At 39.9% G+C, this 20709-nt stretch overlaps 1 protein-coding gene across 5 annotated transcripts in view; it reads right to left on the bottom strand.

Moving 5' to 3' along the window:
* The window catches only part of kcnd2 (potassium voltage-gated channel, Shal-related subfamily, member 2), a 341951-nt gene extending 321917 nt beyond the window's left edge, over positions 1-20034 (bottom strand). Inside the window, exons 1-2 of one of the 5 annotated variants that reach the window (XM_073059532.1) lie at positions 19358-20034; positions 17760-18970 (exon numbers count right to left, since the gene is read on the bottom strand). In XM_073059532.1, the coding sequence (XP_072915633.1) occupies positions 17760-18871 (1112 nt within the window). In that variant the 5' untranslated portion in view covers positions 18872-18970; positions 19358-20034. Of the gene's footprint in view, positions 1-17759; positions 18971-19233; positions 19338-19357 lie in introns of those variants that run through there. The other 4 variants (XM_073059531.1, XM_073059534.1, XM_073059535.1 and 1 more) reach the window with 4 other exon arrangements.
* Between the last annotated feature and the right edge of the window lie 675 nt (positions 20035-20709).

The following is a 20709-nucleotide window of genomic DNA, read 5'->3' as shown; positions in this document are numbered from 1 at the left end:
CTCACCTTAGTTTGCAGTATATTCAGAACACTATAACGAATACTTACCGTCTTCAAATTCTGTGATTCAAAGCATTTAGTAACCGAGAACATCGAAACCAAGTCAGCAATGAAAATTGCAGAAAGGATGTTCTGGCAAAGCAAACTAAAATGTGTAACAGACTTCAGCAAGACAAAATTAAAATGCAAAAGTGAACACTTCAGATAAAAAGAGGTCAGAAAGAGTAGGTTCAGCAATTCTCTTGTACTTGGGTTGTGTGGGGCTATGTGCAGAATATACCAAAGATATGAAATTCAAGTGAGATATTTACATGAGGTGAGAAATCAAGGCTGTAAGTACCAGTCAAGGTTGTCTTGCAATTTTTAGTTCCAAATCACTCAATAAAAAAAAACTAGAGGTTATTAAAGTGAGTCAGATGACTGGATTGACATTCTACAGGCAGATCAGTTTATAGGATCTGCATTAACTGTTTTCACTACAATCTGTGCAAGTAGGTAAGTTTATTTCTTATTTCTTTTTCTTATTTAACTCTTGAAAGAACAGGGGGTGGTGTCTGCAGGGCCAGTGTTTTGTTCTGGCTGAGTCAGATGTGGCACTTCCAGCCTCCCCGATGGCCACAGCTCATCCAGAGCATTGAGATGCAGCTTCGTTAGAGACCATGTTAGGGAACTGGAGCTGCAGCTCGATGACCTTCAGTGTGATAGGGTAAGTGAGGAGGTGATGCATGGGAGCTACATGGAGGTAGTCACCTCAAGGCTACAGGAGACAGATAAATGGGTGACTGTCAAGAGAGGGGAGGGAAAACATCAGATAGTGGAGAGCATCCCTGTGGTCATCCCTCTTAACAATAAGTACTTACCCGTCATCTCCTCTGTAACTACCTCCAAGCACCTTAAAACTGTGCTCTCTTGTGCTAGCCATTTCAGCCCTGGGAAAAAGTCTCTTGACTATCCACACAATTAATACCTCTCATTATCTTGTACACCCTTTATCAGGTCACCTCTCATCCTCTGTTGCTCCAAGGAGAAAAGACTGAAAACTGTATTAATAATGGAATATTAAGTACACAGACATGTCCAGGAGTTTAACTTTAAAAGAATGGGGAAAGATTGAATTAAGAGGTTAAACACCAGCATGAAGCTGTTGGTTCTGATTGGCTTTTTATGGAAGTACGATATATATCATACCACAGAAATGCAGTTAGTAGTTACTTGTAAGAAGTACAGTAATTGTAGAAAAACCAGCATCTACTGGATCTAGTGCTTTCCCACAGTATATGATGAATAAACTCTCCTCAGGCTTCCAGCTGAGTACAGGTATCGATTTTAATTGATTTTTCGATGACGAACACTGCCATCTTCATCTGGGATGATACCCAGGCATGTCTAGTCCAGAGGCATATATACACCAGCAACACACACAAAATGCTGGAGGAACTCAGACCAGGCAGCATCTATGGAAAAGAATACAGTCTATATTTCGGGCCTAGACCCTTTTCCAGCCCTGCTGATGGGCCTCAACCCAAAATGTCAACTGCATTTCAACCTAAGTGCAGCTTAAATACGATACAATAGGGTCTTTTAAGAGTCTTGTGGATAAGTACACGGAGCTTAGAAAAATAGAGGGCTATGGGTAACCCTAGTAATTTCTAAGGTTGGGACATGTTCGGCACAACTTTGTGGGCCGAAGAGCCTGTATTGCGCTGTAGGTTTTCTATGTTTCTAAATGAGAGACGAATGGATAAGGGTGTAGCATAGGCAGTGATCCCTGCGGAAAGCAGAAAGTGGAGAGGAGGGAAAGATGTATTTGTTGGGGTCCAGATGGAGATGGATTCCTTCACTTTCGTGATAAGGCCACACTTAGGTTGGAGGAACAACACCTTATATTCTGTTTGGGTAGCCTCCAACTTAATGGCATGAACATCGATTTCTCAAACTTCCAGTAATGCCTACACCCACTCCCATTCCCTTTTCCCACTTTCATGTTACCTCCTTGCCCACCCATCACCTCCCTCCTGTCCTCCCCCCTTTTTTCTTTCTTCCATGGTCTTCTGTCTCTTTCACAAATCAACTTCCTAGTTCTTTGCTTCATCCCTCCCCCTCCAAGCTTCACCTATCGCCTGGTGTTTCTCTCTCTCCTCCCCCCACCTTTCAAATCTACTCCGCAGCTTTTTTTCCTCCAGTCCTGCTGAAGGGTTTCAGCCCAAAATGTCAACAGTGTTTTTTTTTCATAGACGCTGGCTAGCCTACTGAGCTCTTCCAACATTTTGGGTATGTTGCTTGGATTTCCAGCATCTGCAGATTTTCCTCTTGTTTGTGATTGGACATTTTACAGTGACTAATTAACCTACTCACTGGTAGATCGTTGGATTGTGGGAGGAAAACTGAGTACCCGGAGGAAATCCACACATTCCTTACAGATGACATCAGAATTCAACTCTGAACTTCAATGCCTTTAGCAGTAATAGCGTTCTGCTAACCCCTATGCTATTGCAGTGCCCCATGTATTGAAACATTTTGTTCCTTGTTGATCCTATAAGAAAAATAGAAAAGTAAATGTCTTACTCTCACAACATTTGATTATTTCATAAATAATATTGTAATCCACCCATGGAAGACCTCAATAGTGTATTATTAAATCTAAACCAAAGAAAACTCTGTACTGGATGTTGGTATCGTGACTTAGTATATATCTAGACAATTTTCCACCATCTATAACAGATTGGAGAAATACAAACTAGTTAAATACCACTGGTCTCTAATTTTCTCAATGTCATCAGAAGTCACTGTAGAAAGAACTTACCCAGATTAAATTGCAACCATTTTCCAATGTCTTCAATTTACACTCTACAATTTCCCTTACACAGATAAGTGTTTGTGTGTCCATTGCCTGTGATAGTTAATTTGTATTTCTACATTCAAAACATAATTACTTTCTGTCCAATGCCTGCAAAGATGTGTGAGGAAAAGTTGGTCTTGATAGTGAAGGATGTCAACAGCACCAGAAGGCAACCTAAATTTACTGGTGCTTCTATGAGGACAAGATCTTTAGAGTAATAAGACACAATAAAATGAGGAACAAGGGAAGAAGCATTGTTAACAGTAGAGGATGTTAAAATCATGAATGGTGTTCAAAAATATTACTGGTGTTCAATCTATGTCATTTTAATAGAAATAAGTTACTGAACAGCACTTGAGAACTGTGGTAAAGAGTTACATACGATAATGATAGTAGTCCAGATTTTGGGTAACAAAGTTTAACCATTTATTATTCTCTTTCTATACCCCATCTCTGGTTTCAATTTTAGACTTTAGTTCTATTATGTATATCTCTGCAACTCTTCATAGCTACACACCTTCATGACAGAAATAATACCACCAGAACATTCAGTTCTAGTGTAATATACACATTTTGTATTCATGAATAACTTGATTTCTGCAAGATACATTCAAAGACTAAATTAACACACCATACACTGCAACATTTATACATAAGGGAAAATGAATAGACAATGGACAGATTCCACACTGTACAAAAACAGTAAATGTTCATTGTTTATGGTCGAGTAATTCTTACTGGTAAATTTATTTCGATATTGCATCCCCTATGTTAAAATATTCCAATAAACAACTCACAGTTTATTAACTTCACAGAAGTGATATAACTTTTAGGAATTTTTTGAACCAAGCATCCAACCACCTTTCAGAATCAAATCCTGTCTTTAATTACAGATTCAAATAAATGTATTTTACTTGCCTAAATAATTTTATAGTCTTGCTAAATCTGTCAATACTGTATTTGATAAGTATCACTGTTGTGGGCCGTATCAAAGGTAGTGATGAATCAGGATACAGGAGGAAGATTAAAAATTTGGCTGAGTGGTGTGATAACAAGCTTGCACTCAAGACCAATAAGACCAAGGACTGATTGGGAGAGGGAAACCAGAGGTCTGTGAACCAGTATTCAGAGGATCAGAGGTGGAGAGGGTCAGTACCTTTAAATGCCTGGGTGTCACTATTTCAGAGGACTATCCTAGACTCATCATACAAATATAATTGTAAAGAAAGCGTCTTAACAATTGTGCCTTTACTTCCTCAGGAGTCTACAGAGATTTGGCATGTCATCAAAAACCTTGGCAAACTTCTATAGATGTGCGATGGGAAGTGTGCTGACTGGCTACATTATGGCCTGGTATGGGAACACCAATGCCTTTGAGCAGAAAATCCTACAAAAGATAGTGGATTCAGCCCAGTACATCATGGGAACAGCTCTCCCAACTATATGGAACATTGTCATAGAAAAGCAGTATCCTTCATCAAGGATCTTCACCACCCAGAGCATGCTCTTTTCCCATTGCTGCCATCAGATCAAAGGTACAAGAGCCTCAGGCCTCACACCACCAGGTCAAGAACAGTTACTATCCTTCAACCATCAGGCTTTTGAAGGAAAGAGGATATCTACACTCACTCTATTTCTGGTGTTCCCGCAACCAACGGTCTCACTTTTCTTCATGTTATTTATTATTGCTCATCAGTTATATTTGCATTTTCATAGTTGGTTGTTCATTGATCCTTTTAAGGTTATTGTTCTATAGATTTGCTAAGTATGTGTGCAAGAAAAATAATCTCAGGGTTATATGTGGCTACATGTATGTACTCTGATAATAAACTTTACTTTGAACTTTTTTGAACTTTGAATAAATCCATAATTGCTATTTTACCCAAAAATGAATGAAAGAAAGAAAATAAGTTCCAAAATATTTATTTTTTGCATAAAGTATTGCTGTTTGCAGATAAACAAAGTGATTAAACCATTCAATTCTGTTAAATACTTGCTTTAGTCAATTATGCTGCTCATGTATTCACTTAATTTGCAGAATTACTGAACTACTTATCTCTGTGTTAGCTGTGTTTTATTGATTCTGAATTGATCTATTAGATGAATGTTTCATAAATTAGTAGAGGTGGGGGAGAGGGAAGGAGAGAAAATCCAACCATATTTTGTTTGCCTTGTCACGTGAGACACAGATGCAAAAATATAAATAGATTTAGTTTATTTTGATATATGCTTGAATTTTACATCATAAAGAAGTTCAAATAAATGTATTATCAAAACACTATTATGTCTCCCTGAGATTCATTTCCTTGTGGGCATTCATAGTTGTTTTCAATCAAAACATCATAGAAAGTTTCATGAAATAAATTCCTGAAGTTTGAATTATTTAACCCCCAAATACATTTCAAATTGCAGTCCAAACAACTGGAATGGACTAAGTCAAACTATGAGCCACCATGATAATTCTGAAAAGAATATTAACAAAAAGCACTGTACATTTTTATGTGCCAAGTCATATAAATAGTAACACACACAAAATGCTGGTGGAACACAGCAGGCCATGCAGCATCTATAGGGAGAAGCACTGTCGACGTTTCGGGCCGAAACCCTTCGTCAGGACGAAACTTCGACAGCGCTTCTCCCTATAGATGCTGCCTGGCCTGCTGTGTTCCACCAGTATTTTGTGTGTGCTGTTGTTTGAATTTCCAGCATCTGCAGATTTCCTCGTGTTTGCTGATATAAATAGTAGCTGGGTTGTATTTTGATAGCCTCAGCAATCAGCAAATGAATATAAACTACTGCTTAAATAAAACATTAAATGGTTTGCAACTGATTGGAGATAAGGAGAAGCTAAACAACAGGCACATCAGAAATGCAGGCAATTTGACGACTCCTTGAGAAATTAATACAGGGCACAATGATGGCATGAAACAAGACAAATACTATAGGCTCCAACCTTCTACTACACTGACAGATCAGTTAAAGGCCACAGGTAGTTAAACAATCAGAGTAAAAATTTAAGTACAGCACAAGCAGATTAATCTGCAAAATATGTTTTTAAAACTGATTTCAATGGAAATGTTAAATAAAAGGACAGTGGATCTAACTCCCAGGTTTTCCATGCTAGTGAATTGAAAATTACTCCTAGATGCTTTTGAATACAACAAATGAGGTGGATGGTGCACAATGCCAAGGTATGAAAGTGGTGGTGAGGTACCTTCTTGAACTATTGCATTCCTTCTGGTGAATATACGCCACAGGAATATGGGGTAGGAACTCCAGAATTTTAGAAACAACAATGTGGGGCAGGCCATACCTTTCGAAGCATGAGGAAGTCTGCAGATGCTGGAAATCCAAAGCAACACACACAATATGCTGGAGGAACTCAGCAGGTCAGACTGGATTTATGGAAAAGTGTAAACAGTTGAGCTGGTGGCTGACAAAGGTCAAGGGCTGGAGAAGAAAGAATTTGATAGGAGATGAAAGTGGACCATAGGAAAAAGGGAAGGAGGGTTCCAAGGGTAAGAAATAGGCAGGTGAGAAGAAATGAAACATCAGAGTAGGGAATAGAGGAAGGGGGAGGGTGAAATTTGTTCACTGGAAGGGAAAATTGATATATATGCCATCAGGCTGGAGAGTACCCAGATGGAAGACAAGGTGTTGCTCCTTCACCCTGAGGGTGGCCTCATCTCAAAACAAGAGGAGACCATGAATCCACTCTTCGGAATAGGAATGGAATCCAAGGAAGGATAACGAGGGGAACCTGCAGGGAGTTACATACTGCCCTGCTGTCTCTTGGCGGTAGTGACCGTGGGTTTAGGAGATGGTGTCAGCATAGCTTGGGCAAGTGGCTGCACTGCATCCAGTATATTCAAGGAAGAAGGTGGTAGATGGGATGCCTACAAGGTGGTTTGTTCTGACCACATGATGTTTCCTTATAGAACAGGAACACGCCCTTCAGTCCACAGCATCTTTGATAACTATTATGGTTCTTGAAAGTTGTTGGTTCTGTGCTTACCCAAGCAAATGAAGTGAATGTGCTATCCAGCTTTTGATTTGCACCTTCAGTGGTGTTAAGACCTTGTGGTAACAGGAGATGAATCACTTGTTGCAGGGTACAGAGCCTCTGACCTGCCAATTTGTCTTGTTAATAAAGGATTTTGATGGTTAGGAGTTAATGATAATAATGTGATTAAGTATCAGTGGCAAATGGTTGAACAAGCAATTGTTAGAGATGACCAGTGCTTGCCACTTTCATGGCCAAAATGTTAACTGCCACTTACCAGCCTATACCTGAATGATGTCTAAATCTTGATGGACATTGGCCAAGGAAGAGGAACTGCAAATGGAATTGAGCAGTCATCAGTGAACATTCCCACTTCTGGCACTTTGATAATGCAATGTCACTAGTGAAGAGGTTGCAGATAATTGGGCCAAGAAAATTCCTCTGAAGTGCACTTGCAGTGAAGACCTGAGGCTGGGTTGGTTAACCTATGACTATTGCAAACATTTTCTTTTTTGAGGAGGCTCTAACCACTGAAGCATTTTCCTTTTGAAGCTCATTGGATTTCACTTTTATCATGGCGTCTTGATACTGCACAGTCAAAAGTTGTCTTAATGTCAAAGGCAGTTACTTTCACTTCATCTCCAGATCTTTGATCAATGCTTGAACCAAGCTATAATGAAATTTGGAAAACCAAACTGATTATAGGTTCAGTTTCACTGAATCACAGAGTCACAGCATAGAAACAGGTTATTGTGACAGTGAGTATCCTGTATTATTCCTGTTTTTTCAGCACTTGGCTTCTACACCTAGGAGATTCAAGGGCTGGGCTAGACATTTCTTAAATGCTGTTTGCAATTCTGCTTCCAGTACCTGGAGTGTAGTGGATTCCTGGTACCCACCACTCTGGATGAAAAGAGGTCCCATTCAGCTCCCCACTTTATCCTTGCCCCTAGTCAATGTCCTCTAATTTTATTCACCTCTGAAAACCGGAAAGGTTCTTGCAGTCTACCATATCTGTATCCCACAATTTTAGAAATTTCCACATCGGTGGGGGGGGGGAAGGGAAATCATAGCCTCATCTCATTGGGTGAAATACTCCAATTGTCATGAATTAGTACTAGTTATTGGCAAGTTAGTCTTACTTGATAGCAACATAGATATCTACCATCACCCCGTTGATGACAAAGAGTAGACCATGTGATCAATAGTTCGCAGGTCAAATCCCTTTCTAGCATGTTGTGAACAGGGCACATTTGGACAATTTTCCACAAAGATGGGTAGATGCAAGTACTGTAACGTTTTAGAACTGCTTTGGTAGATTCCTAACAAGTTCTGGAACACATGTCTTCAGAAGAGCTCCTGGGACTTCAGCTGGTCCCTTTGCTTTTGCAATATCAATGATTACAGCCCTTTCTTGATTAAACAAAGTGAATTTAGTTGGCTGGATACTAGTTTCTGTAATGGTGTGGAAATCCAGAAAGGGACTCATTGATTTACTTACTTACCTACTTAGTTACTTACTTAGCTACAGCGTGGAACAGGCCCTTCCAGCTCTTTAAGCCATGCTGCCCAGCAACCCCCTGATTTAACCCTGGCCTAATTACAGGACAATTTACAGTGACCAATTAGCCTATCAAAAGGTACATCTTTGCATCATGGGAGGAAACCAGAGCACCCAGAGCAAACAGGGAGAATGTACAAACTCTTTACAGGCAGTAGCAGGAATTGAACCTGGGTGACCTATACTGCAGGGCGTTGTGCTAACCCTATGCTACCGTGCCGCTCAATGTGACAGCTTGCTTTCAACAGTCTAGATGTACATCACTGCTTGTCAAACCCACATACGAATAAATTAAAACTTTACCACTTGTGCTCATCTTTGGACAAACTACTGACATTGGATAGAAAATGCAAACATACTTTAAGTTCATTAAGACCAAAAGTAGGTGTCATGTCAGTCATGAGGTTTAGATGTGAGCATTAAAAGGACCTGCCATCCAAAAAGACAGAGTGACAAACTAGCAGTTGGACAGGAACAAAATATTACACCTCCTTGTTTCTTATTTCTGTCTGGAAGCAGCTTTATATCTCCCTACTACACTGAAATCAATGGCAGTAATACAAATCCCTCTATATTTTTGAGTTGGACAAATGTATGCTAAACTCAACTAAATACTTCAAAGTTTAGACACTGCAGAAAATATGATACTGAATTTACACGTCATATGGTTCCACAAATAAACATTTTCTGATTGTTTTTCTCACTTTTAATTATGTTACAGAGGTTTAAAGCTCTAATCAAGAAAGCTGGTGGAAAATCATACTCCTGGTGCCGGAGGTCCTTGTTTAAATGTCTTCTTGAAAAAAGGCACCTTCTATAATGCAGTATTCTAATACTTTGTCAGCCAAGTTTAATATCCACGAGTCTACAAACCTGAGCTCAGAAGGCACAAGTTCCACACCTGAGTGAAGCTGACATTTTATTGTTGTTCAGTAGGCATATCAAACTCAAAAAACATAATTCCACTAAAATCCATAAGATAAATAAGATCCAATGACCTGGATTAAATAAAGTGCTGAGTTGAAAGAACAGCAAGTTCAGGTGCAGTACAACCCTAGATCACAAGATGAACAATATCAATATTCTTATGGATAAGACAGACATTGAATGACATGATTCACATTGACTAGGCTTTACAATTAATTCCATTTTTGGTATAATTCAGTGTTGGGAGTTCAAAGAGGTTGTGGAATAGTAATTTTCAAACATTGAATTTGATTAATGACCTATATTAAGAATAAACGAGACCAGCATCTTGCTTTTCAGAAAATGGAGAAGTCTAATTACTATAAATTTAACAGATGAATCCACAAATGTTCAGTTCCAATTCTTTAAGAGTAATGACTTAAAGTCTTCACACATTAAATTGGATATGGAAAGATTTGTTTGGGGGACAGTGGTGGATATGTAACACACAATCAATTAGTATCTTTTCAAAGCAAAGTTGACAGCCCACATAATCATGCTGTCTAGTATTTACTACAGTAATTCAATGCTTAGCCTGCGAAGCTTTGATGATTATCACAACAGCAGGAGGTTGAAGTTAGAGAGTGACTAATGACAGATAAAACTAGCCACTCCAATTAATGCTTTGCACCTGCAGCAGGCACACCCAATAGCTTTGTTAGCAAGTAGTAAGACAAATAAGTAAGACAGCAACACACACAAAATGCTGGTGGAACGCAGTCCCGACGAAGGGTCTCGGCCCGAAACGTCAACAGCACTTCTCCCTATAGATGTTGCCTGGCCTGCTGCGTTCCACCAGCATTTTGTGTGTGTTGTTTGAATTTCCAGCATCTGCAGATTTCCTCGCGTTTGCCAAGTAAATAAGACAAGTTATTATGAGCCAACCAATCCACTATTTATTCAACTAAAATTCAGAGATTTTGTAGATTTTAAAATAATACAAATCATGTATAAAGTAAAAAAAAAATGGACAGCTACCACAAAGTATCCAAAGGTTGTTTAAAATGAGAGAAAGACAACATGATTTGAGAGGAACATGTATATTTCAAAAACAAAGGAAAAGAATAAATATAAATATTATTGTATTTCTGTCAGAGAGGTGAATCTATGGAACAGTTGTAGTGAGGATTTAAAAACATGCACCAAACTTAACAAGTTTAAAAAAATATTTAATGAACAAATATAAAATACATGATTTAAAATGAATGGGAGTAATGTAAATAAATGATATTTGGAATTGGATTTTGTGTTAAAAGATTATGAATTTTTTTGTTTTTGATATGATGATTGATGTTGTATATGTTGTTGTGTAAGTAAGAGGGGTAGGCATAATAACCTGTAGCTTCAGCCTTCACCCTTTTGGTCTGTTTTAAAGAATATCTATGCTTTTCATTGTAATTTTGTCCTATGAAATCATTATAAATGATGCTTCTTGTTATGTTTGTACTGACCAAAATAAAATAATTTCATTCATTCAAGTAATAGAATGGTTCTGTGATCTGCACCTCATCACATGACATTAAGTAATTGCAAGTAAATTTGATTCATCTCCAGATTTGTTAACTAAGACTGAGTGCATAACACAGTTTTCAGTTATGCACACTAATGGCAAGGCCAACATTTATTTGCCCCTGAGAAGTTGTGGCAAGCACCCTTCTTCCACTCCTGCAGTCGTTCTAGTGAAGGTCAATATTGTTGGAGAGGAAATCCAAAACATATCAGGCAAAAATAGAAATAGCAATAGATGGATTGGCAAATGCAAATGGTGACATTCCCTTGTGCCTACCTCCTTACTTGGTGGTAAATGCTGCAGGTGTGTTTGTGCCTTTGAACCAGCTGATGTGAAAGCATACAGTGTAGTTTGTAGATGGCTTGCACTGCAGCCACCAAGCACGAAATGTGAAAGGATTCACTACTTACGGTGATAGTCTTTGATCAGTATTGTCCTGCTTTTTTTGTGAACAGGTCACATCTAGGCATTTTGCTGCTGGTTGGATGAATGCCAGTGGTGTAATGGGCAAAAAAAAAAGAGGTTAACTAGAGGCATTACTGGTTCTTGAGCACAGATCTACAATATCATACTCGAGGTGTCATCCCGTCCTCTAGCTTTTACTTTATCCTGATCTCTCAATCATTTCTTTACGTGATGTGAATTGAGATAAGTTGGCTGAAGACTGGCTCCTGTGTTGAGATATCTCAGAAGGAAACTGAGAATTATCTATCTGGCATTTCTACCTGAACATGTCTGCAAATATTTTGACCCTGTCTTTACACAAGGGGTGATTGATAAGTTCATGGTCTAAGGTAGGAGACAATTTTAGAAAACCTAGCACATTTATTTTTCAACATAGTCCCCTCCTACATTTACACACTTAGTCCATTAGTCTACCCTAGTTCGTGGCCTAAGGTAGAAGGAGATGAGTTATACAGCTCTCATTACATGCACATGCAGGTCAACTCTTTGAGAGATTATGCAGAAAGTTTGAAGTTAATAACATCTCCTTCTACTTTAGGCCACGAACTTATCAATCATCCCTGCTGTGGACACTTTCTGGACGTCCAAGATCCATATGCTCCATGACTGCTGGACTAAGTGTGTAAATGTAGGAGGGGACTATGTTGAAAAATAAATGTGCTAGGTTTTCTAAAATTGACTCCTTCTACCTTAGGCTACAAACTTATCAATCACCCCTTGTAATGCACATACTGCGATGCTCTTGGTGCTTCTTGCTCTCATCACCAGTTTAACTAACCACTATTCACAACTAGAAGTGGTAATAACTGCAGAGTTTTGACCTGATATATTACAGTAATTCTGTCTACTGGATACTGTGATTAATCATATGGCACACACATCATCTCACGCTGGAACTTAACTAGCACCTAATTTCTCGGTATACTTGGTACTGCTCCCAGTAAATCCTTCTAAATTTCTCATTGAATCTGGGTTGCATTCCTGTTTGATAGTGAGCCACAGTGAAGGAAATGCTAGTCCATTACAGATAAAGGTGAAGTATAACTCTATTGCTAATAGTGCACAGAACTTCCCTGATGCCTAGTTCTGAGCTATTAGATTCACTATGTGACTATCTAAGCTCAATTGTCATGCTGTTTGTGTGGAACAATAAATGTACCAATGTTTGGAAGCAAAAGTTTTATGCATAGTACACTTTACAAGTGCTCTGTAGACCTTGCCACTTCTAAAGAGCTAAGCTAAAAGCTATTAAGTAATAACACAAGTAGAAAAAGCTGAAGAATTTACGAGCTAGTCTTGATGATATCTGGTCTGTAGCCAAAATTTTTCCTGCTACTAAACACAGTTTCTACTGTGCACTGTTAAGGTAGCTTGTTAGGCGAAGTGTATTACCCCAAATTTGACAGGGGTGGTGTCAATACAATATATTAGACAATACTACCACACAGCTTTTTAATCAGTATACTCTAAAATTGTGCTAGTGCCCATCCCAATACTATGACTGTGATCATTTACAATACAAATAAGTCTGCATTAGTCATTACACTGGAAGCAATTCAGTGCCTTCAACAGTTGCTATGAAACTTAAATTTGATACTCCTTTTTTGACTCCATTTCCATTAAGAATTACTACACTTGGAACTAGCATACTGTACATATATTACCTCACATTGATGAGGTAATATATTATCAAGGCATGCTGCAGAACTACAACTCATTAATGAGATAGACCACAAAAATCATAACTATCCTCAAATATTTGCACAAAATCCCTTAGATTTTACATCTGTGCTGATGAATAATTGGAGTTCTTCTTATTTACACTTTATAAATTTAGGACATTTTTGGACAAAAATACGAAAAGCCTCTAAATCCTGATGAACTTCTGTTTTTTTAATTTACAACTTTATGTTTTAGTTTGCCTTAAAGCACACTCCACTTCAGCACTTTTGATAAAATTACCCACTTAAATTGTTAACATGAAATTACACTTGGCCCAGATTTTCACAAGATCATATTAGTGTATAGAGACACAGAGATGTAAATGGTATGGTTCATTTCCTACCAAAGCCACATGGCTTTGTTCCAGCATATTATAGCATTATCACGGCAATAGTACCCAAAGTCTATTTTTATAGTAATGCTGCAAAAGGAAATAATTGACATATTTGAATAGATATCCTCCACAAGGACCACAACCTTGTCGTTGGGTTTGGAGGCTTGCATGCCTCAATAACCTGGACAGCTGTATTGGCTGGAGTCAGGGCTTTATGCATTGCCTCTTATTAGGGTCACCCATGCCAAACAGGTCAAAGGATAGAGGCCAGACTAAGAGTGATTTTTGGCCCTCCAGTTTTGGGGGGGTTCAGCTCAGGATTAACAACTCTTGAGTGGTAAAACAAATTGTTACAGTAACAGCAATGAACAATCCTTCCACATCTGAGGGTGACGGTATTCCTAAATCTCCACCCGGGACTTGTATGACTGACAGTAGTGAACACCAAGAGGAAGCTACTGACGTGATGAAGGAAGCCCTGAACACCACCAGAGATGGAGGACCTTTATTGCTGCCCTAAATGCCAGTGGTGTAACAGGTAGTAAGTAAGTAGAATAGATATTACTGCCTGTGCAAAGCTAGATTCTGGATAAACACTGAAAAAGGCATAGTGAATTTCTACAAACCGCCAAAGTGGTGAAGACAAATGCCTCAAATTTTTATCAAGAAAATGGCATTAGGTGGTACATCACTCTAATAAGAAACATGAATTACCATGAGCAGTTTTCAACTATGCATCATTAATTCAGGTAGATCTATTATAACTCATGTTAATTCTATCTGAGTCAAACATCAAAAGTGTTCTGTCTTTTAAAAACAGCAATTATTGTTTTAACAATTTATCTGTGTGCATACGAAGATTAAGGATAGCAATCAATTTGATAAGCCTATTTCTATAATAGCTGTACCATGTACAGAATGAACTGAGATTAAGTAGGATATTTCCATTTCCTCTCTATTTCTAGAGAGAAAATAAATACAAATAATGCCGGAAGAAAATTTAATATTGATATCTTTCTGTTGTAATTGAACATTAGAAGTACTTACAAGCGGTTGAAATGATCTGCTCAAAATCCTATGTTGGGAGCAACTATTACAAGGTCAATATGGGCTCGTTTTGGCCAAAGGGCCTGTAATTATGCTGTATTGATCTCTGAAATTATCTCTTGCTACGTGATTTGTTAAATACCTTATATATCCAGTTATGTATCATTTTCTCAATAACAAGTGAAGTTCACTACATTGCCATACAAAACATTCAAATATCAAGTTCAAAAACATTAGAAAGAAAATTCCACACCAGAAATGCCTCAGCAACCTTAAGACCAATGGGAGGAAATCTGAATATTTTTGTACCGTAGGTCACAATTCAGTGAAGTTCATGAAAAGAGAATGCTGGGTTAACAATGCATTGTACCAGAATTCCACAGGGACTTGTTGCCCATATGCTCTTTGCTCTTCAGCATGTCTTAATTTCCATAGCTCTGCTCCAAAAGCATGATAGTATGAAATGTGCTGGACTCAGTACCAAATCTGAGGGAGAGCTCAACCATGCTAAACTGAAGGGTTTGATACATTGTGCTCAGCAATACTGGCCTATTTAGTGCAACTCCTTTATTTGAATTGGAAATGCAAAAGTTAACTTAAATAAATAGCTTGCATTTTAAAGAAATTTTTTAACTATTTTTCAAATTCATTGTTATTCAATGGTACACATGTATACAGCTAAACGAGATGATGTTCCTCAAGGACCAAGATGCAAAACATAGTACATATAGACACACACAGCATATAGTCACGATCCAGTACATAGTCACAAAATAAAATTAGCACAAGTCCTTGAGTAACTTAGCTTGAAGATTGACAGGATGACAGAAAGTGTAAGGTGCATATTTAGGTAAGACAGTATAATGTTACTTACACTATTATAATAAATCAAGCAGTTCTATAAATATGTGATACAGCAGCAATATAAAATGAGAAGTGACCAGAGCTAGATGAGAGTGTATATGAGAGTTGGGGAGTGGAGGGGTGGATTCAGGACATTGAGATAGGGCGTACATGTGTGCTGGGTGGCAGCAGGATGTTTAATAAGTCTAACAGCCTGGGGGAAGAAGCTGTTACCCAGCTTGGCAGTTCTGGTTCTTATGCTGCAGTACCTTCTGCTTGACGCCAGGAGATCAAAGAGATAATGGAAAGGAGAGGAAGTCTGTGCTGCAGCTTTCTGAGTCTTTGACAATGCTGGAGGCACTATGTACGCAGTGCTTCTGATACATATCCTGAACAGATCAGAATCATGCTTTGGGGGGGGGGAGGGGTGAGGAAGAGAGACCATGACAATGTTTTCAGCAGTCCTCACTATCTGGTGCAGGGTCTTGTGATCTGATGCATAGCAGTTCCCTTCCCATAGGAGATGATGATGCTGCAGCTGTTCCATTTATTCTCGATGGTGCTCTGGTAGAATGTGGTAAGAATGGAGTTTGGGGGAAGAAGTAGTGTTTTTAATCAGTTTACATCATTACATTGTTTGAAGTAAATGTATCAAATTTTGAAGACTTTCCTAAAACTTTTGATTCAAACAATGCCACCCGTCAAAGAGGTCTTCGGGACAATCCAGGGTACCAGACATCACTTAGATTTACGCAATTTCTTGAAAGGTCATAGCTTCAAATCCAATTGAAAACATGGAGTAGATAGTTTGTCTGGCATATCACTACTTGCAGGGAGTAAAACTCAAGATAGACACTGGGTTAAGCACAATCTCATCACTCAGTACAACGAGATTCTGGATCAGACATGAAAATTCCATTCCTAGGCCCATAAGCAATAGCCAAACAGTGTGCTGAACCTGGGTAACAGGTGACAAATGAATACTGTTGAGAGCTACTTGGAGCACTGATACCTTTCTTGTAATATAGTGCAGAATTTTAACTGACCCACAATTTCAGAAGGGTTAACTAAAATTATACAGGTTTATTCTATTAACTTATGATGCAAACTTTTGAAAATCATTGGCAGCTTCACGCAGCATAATGAAGTTTTCTTGGAAACTGTCATTTGCAGAGTAGAGTGTCCAATCATTTATCCTATCGTGGCTCTCCAACAACTTTCCTCTAGAATCATGCCAGTTCTTGGTCTCATCTTAGAGAATTAATAAACTACATCTTGACATAACCGTCTCTTGACTATCCAGCAATTTCAGATGCTCCTACTTTTTAAACTCCATATTTAGGCCTTCACAGGACAATATGTACACCTCACTCAAGACCTGATCCACATATAATCTAAACTGCACCATGGTTTTGTGAAATTACACATCGTGGTTTAGAATGTGTACATTCACATGCATCTTAAACAGAACTAAAATAAAACTAGCTTAATTGAGTATATGTACTCAACTAAGGAGATGCTGTCATTAGCTCCAGTTATTCATTATCCTATCACCAGAAGTTTTCCAGTATGATCTGTCACACAAGATGAAAAAGCTATTAACCTCTATTGTTTTTGTATACAAATAGAAATTTACAGCTAAAAGGTTGTTACAAGTAATAGTATGGGAATTGTACATGAATTCATTCACATAATTGACATTTAGTTAGACATCATTGACCAAAATTTCAGACTTCAATCATTCAACTGCACATGGACTGCTTTGTTCTATTAGATCAGATAACAAGTGGGAAAGATGGTCATATTCATCACAATAGCAGCATCAGGTTCTCCAAGCTGTCTCATATTTTACTAAACACCCATCCATATTTGCTGAATCACAAGTATATAATACACCTTAATATCAGATGATAGCAAAAGATAAATGCAATTTTGCAGCCCAACATTTCAGAAGTGTTGAGCTTCTCAACAAATTTTCCCCATGACAACCGGGCCTTGGTGGCAATACCAAGACGTACTTCTTTAATTGTATGTTTATTTATTTGTAAAATATAATTTTGGTGGGGAAAAATGTTAAGTTGTAAAGTTTCCAAAATTATGTCAAGCAAACAGATTGAATTATCAAACACTTCAGATATTCATCCAGATGTATGCAGATTACATTGGTTGTTATTACAAACAATTTCACACTTTCTACACAAGCAACAGATCAATTTAGAGAACCCTTAAAAACAATACACTTTCAATAAGTACTGCATACTGAAACTCAAGGCTGGCCTTCTGCGACAAAAGTTTACTCCAAAGTAACTCAAGAAACGCCGAGATGATAATAAATCCTACCTTTGGTAGCCAATGAAACAGTGGTACCCAAATCAAAAACTTCCACTCATTGCGAAGCACAAGTAAAACACACAACTGGAAGGAGGCAAACTTAAACCAGCCACAGTGCAAAGAAACCCCAATCACTTACCCTAAAGTGGTCATGGTGACAATCGTGTACCAGAAAGCAGCCGGGATGCTGGTGAACTTGGTGGCAGTGGAACCCTTCTCGGCATAAAACATAACAGTGGCGAAGATGATAATGGCCATGGTAAGGGAGAAGAGGAGAAAGCCGAGTTCGGAGGCGCAACTCTTGAGGGTGTAGCCCAGAATGCGCAGGCCCTGAGAGTGGCGGGAGAATTTAAATATCCGGAAGACCCTGAAGACCCGCAGGGTGACGAAGGCGCCGCTCACGTCCTCGTTGTCGGTCATCACCAGCCCGATGTAGTAGGGCATGATGGCCACCACGTCGATGATGCTCATGACACTGCGGACGAAGCGGTAGCGGCTGGGGGCCGCCATGAGGCGGAGCAGGTACTCGACGGTGAAGATCATGACGCACGCCGTGTCGAGGCAGAAGAAGGCCAGGGCGTAGCGCTCGCCGCACGGCAGCTCCTTGACGCTCCCCGGCATGGCGCCGCACGGCACCGTCTCCACCACGTTGGCCATCACCGACACGGCGATGAAGAAGCCGGTGACGTAGTAGAGCACGAGCGCCAGGGTGCTGGTGTGCGGGTTCTCGAAAGCCCGCCACACCTTCTGGCGCGCCGTCATGGACGGCAGGCGGTTCTCGTTGCTCAGCTCGTCCTCGGCGTCGTCCATGATGCGCTCGACGTTTTCGCGCTTTCGGTCCTTGTACTCCTCATAGCAGCAGTCGCCGATGATCTCCGGGATGATGCCGAAGAAGGAGAGCTCCTCGTCGTAAGCCGAGATGCACTCGTGCCTCGGGTAGTGCAGCTTGCCAGTGCGGTAGAAATTCAAGATGTTCCTGAAGATGTCCGGGTCCCGGTCGAAGAAATACTCTCTGATCTCGTCGTTGTAGAAGAAGTCCTTCTCCGAACTGCCCAGCAAGGTGTCAGGGTACCTCTCCAGAGTGCTCCGCCACGTCTGGAAGCGCCTGCCGCTCACGTTGAGGATGACCAGCCCGTCCTGCGGCCGCTTTCTGTCGCTGGGGGCGGCGGGCATGGGGTGGCTAGCCACCGGCATCCACCCGATAGCCGCCGCCCGGGCGAACGGCAGCCAGGCTGCTACTCCTGCTGCCATCCTTACGAATTACTGCGATCTGACCGGGATGGGTGGGTGGCTGGAGAGAAACGGGTCGCTCCTGACTCAAAACCAGGCTGGATGTTGCGCGTCTGACATCTAGAAAGATAAAACAAACCAGAATGGGAATGTAATTTGCACGAGTTGGGAAATAAAATAAAGGCAAGCCCCCTAATTCAAACGATTGTCAAGATTCAGGGTTTTTATTTTGCAGCATTGTCTATCTCTGTAGATCTGTATACACATGCATTTTAAAGAGTACCGTCTTATTGCAGCTGTGTTTCTCCAGACATCAACTTCAAAAGCAGACGCACATTTACCAAGTGTTATCAAAAGAACATTTTAACTATTTGTTGTCGTACCTCTCTGAAGCATCGGCCACTTGTCCGATGGTTAGAGGTTTCAGACCTGTATCGGTGCAATCCACGATTTTATATACATTATGTGCATTATCAATGTATGCTATGTATAAAAAATGCGAATAACCTGTACCGGATCAGTGACAGGAGAGTCCCTCAATAGAGCTTTCAGTCCACCAGCAACAAGTTCAGGAAACGTAATCACGCTTGACGATGCTGTAGACGATGTAACACCTTAACATATTCCACTTCTCCACTATTTGCAGTACAGTACCAAGACGAGATCGTTTTCATATACATTTATAGACAGAATATATGAAGGCACTCGCAAGACTGAGGGCGCAGTTGGACTTCCTTGTTCTGAGACCGTGTGGGTGGTTCATAACCGTCAGCTATTGTGTATTCAAGGGGACCTCGATGTAAGATCAAGACTTACATTTTTTAATTGTATGGATGGATGGGTGGGGGTGAGCGATGCTTCTGCTACCAGAACTTCCGTAAAATAAAATCGATGTTTGAAACCAGAATATCCAGTGGTCTTGCAGAAATTAATGATTAGAAATCTTTTCAATTCTCGGTGTCCGCCGTTTATACCAACTCCTGCGCGCTTTTCGCCTTTGCCGTCTACGTGCTTCTCTGCCGTTTATACACAGATAAAGAGAGAAAAAGATTCCGTCCGGTTCGAGTTCTCGTTTCAGATACTCCAAGGCAGTGTTTCGGCTCCATTCAGTTCCGACTATTTCTGCTTCCTCACTACAAGCCCACGGCAATGAAATCCACCTGCAGAGGGCGGTAAGTTTCAGGTCAACCCGAGCAGTCCAAATCAAAACGGGTGTGTGCAAAATATAAGCATTGGGGTTGGAGGGGGGTGCGGTGGTGGTGGTGGGCGGGTTGGTTTGGTGTTAAAAGCAGGAGTCCAAAACGGCGCACTTGAACATCGGTGCAATCTTTACTACTGTAAACGTTGACAAGTTTAATAAGAATTCAACTGATTAATAGGAAAACGCCGACATTTATTTGTAGCCTTGCAAGTTCCGAGTACTTTTCAAATGTAGCAAACGCACCCACTTAACCTGAGCACAGAAAGGTCCCACAAATAGCAACAGGACGAGTTTCAAATAATCCACTATTGGCGCTGCTGGCTAAGTGATAAATGCAGGCAAGGACACTGCATAAATGCTCGCTTCGCGGTAGGAAAAATTAGAAATAAATTGATCTAGCTCATTCTCTGGGATGAGGGGTTATTTTGTGAAGATGAAGTTTAAAAAAAACGCTGGTGCTATTGAAACAAAATTATGAAAGAGTTCACGGGATAGATTCTACAAATGTTTTGTTGGTGAAGGAATCAGGAACTTGGGCATTGCCTTGGGATACAGGGACATCCATTTTAGGCCGTATTAGAAGATTTTTCTTTCGCTCAGCCATTGTTGTAATTCTTTGGAGTTTTCAATTCCAGAGAGTCACGGATTCTGAGTCATT

Source organism: Hemitrygon akajei, chromosome 10 (genome assembly GCF_048418815.1).
Source record: "Hemitrygon akajei chromosome 10, sHemAka1.3, whole genome shotgun sequence".
NCBI classification, from domain to species: domain Eukaryota; kingdom Metazoa; phylum Chordata; class Chondrichthyes; order Myliobatiformes; family Dasyatidae; genus Hemitrygon; species Hemitrygon akajei.
This window is presented reverse-complemented; position numbering and strand designations above follow the sequence as displayed.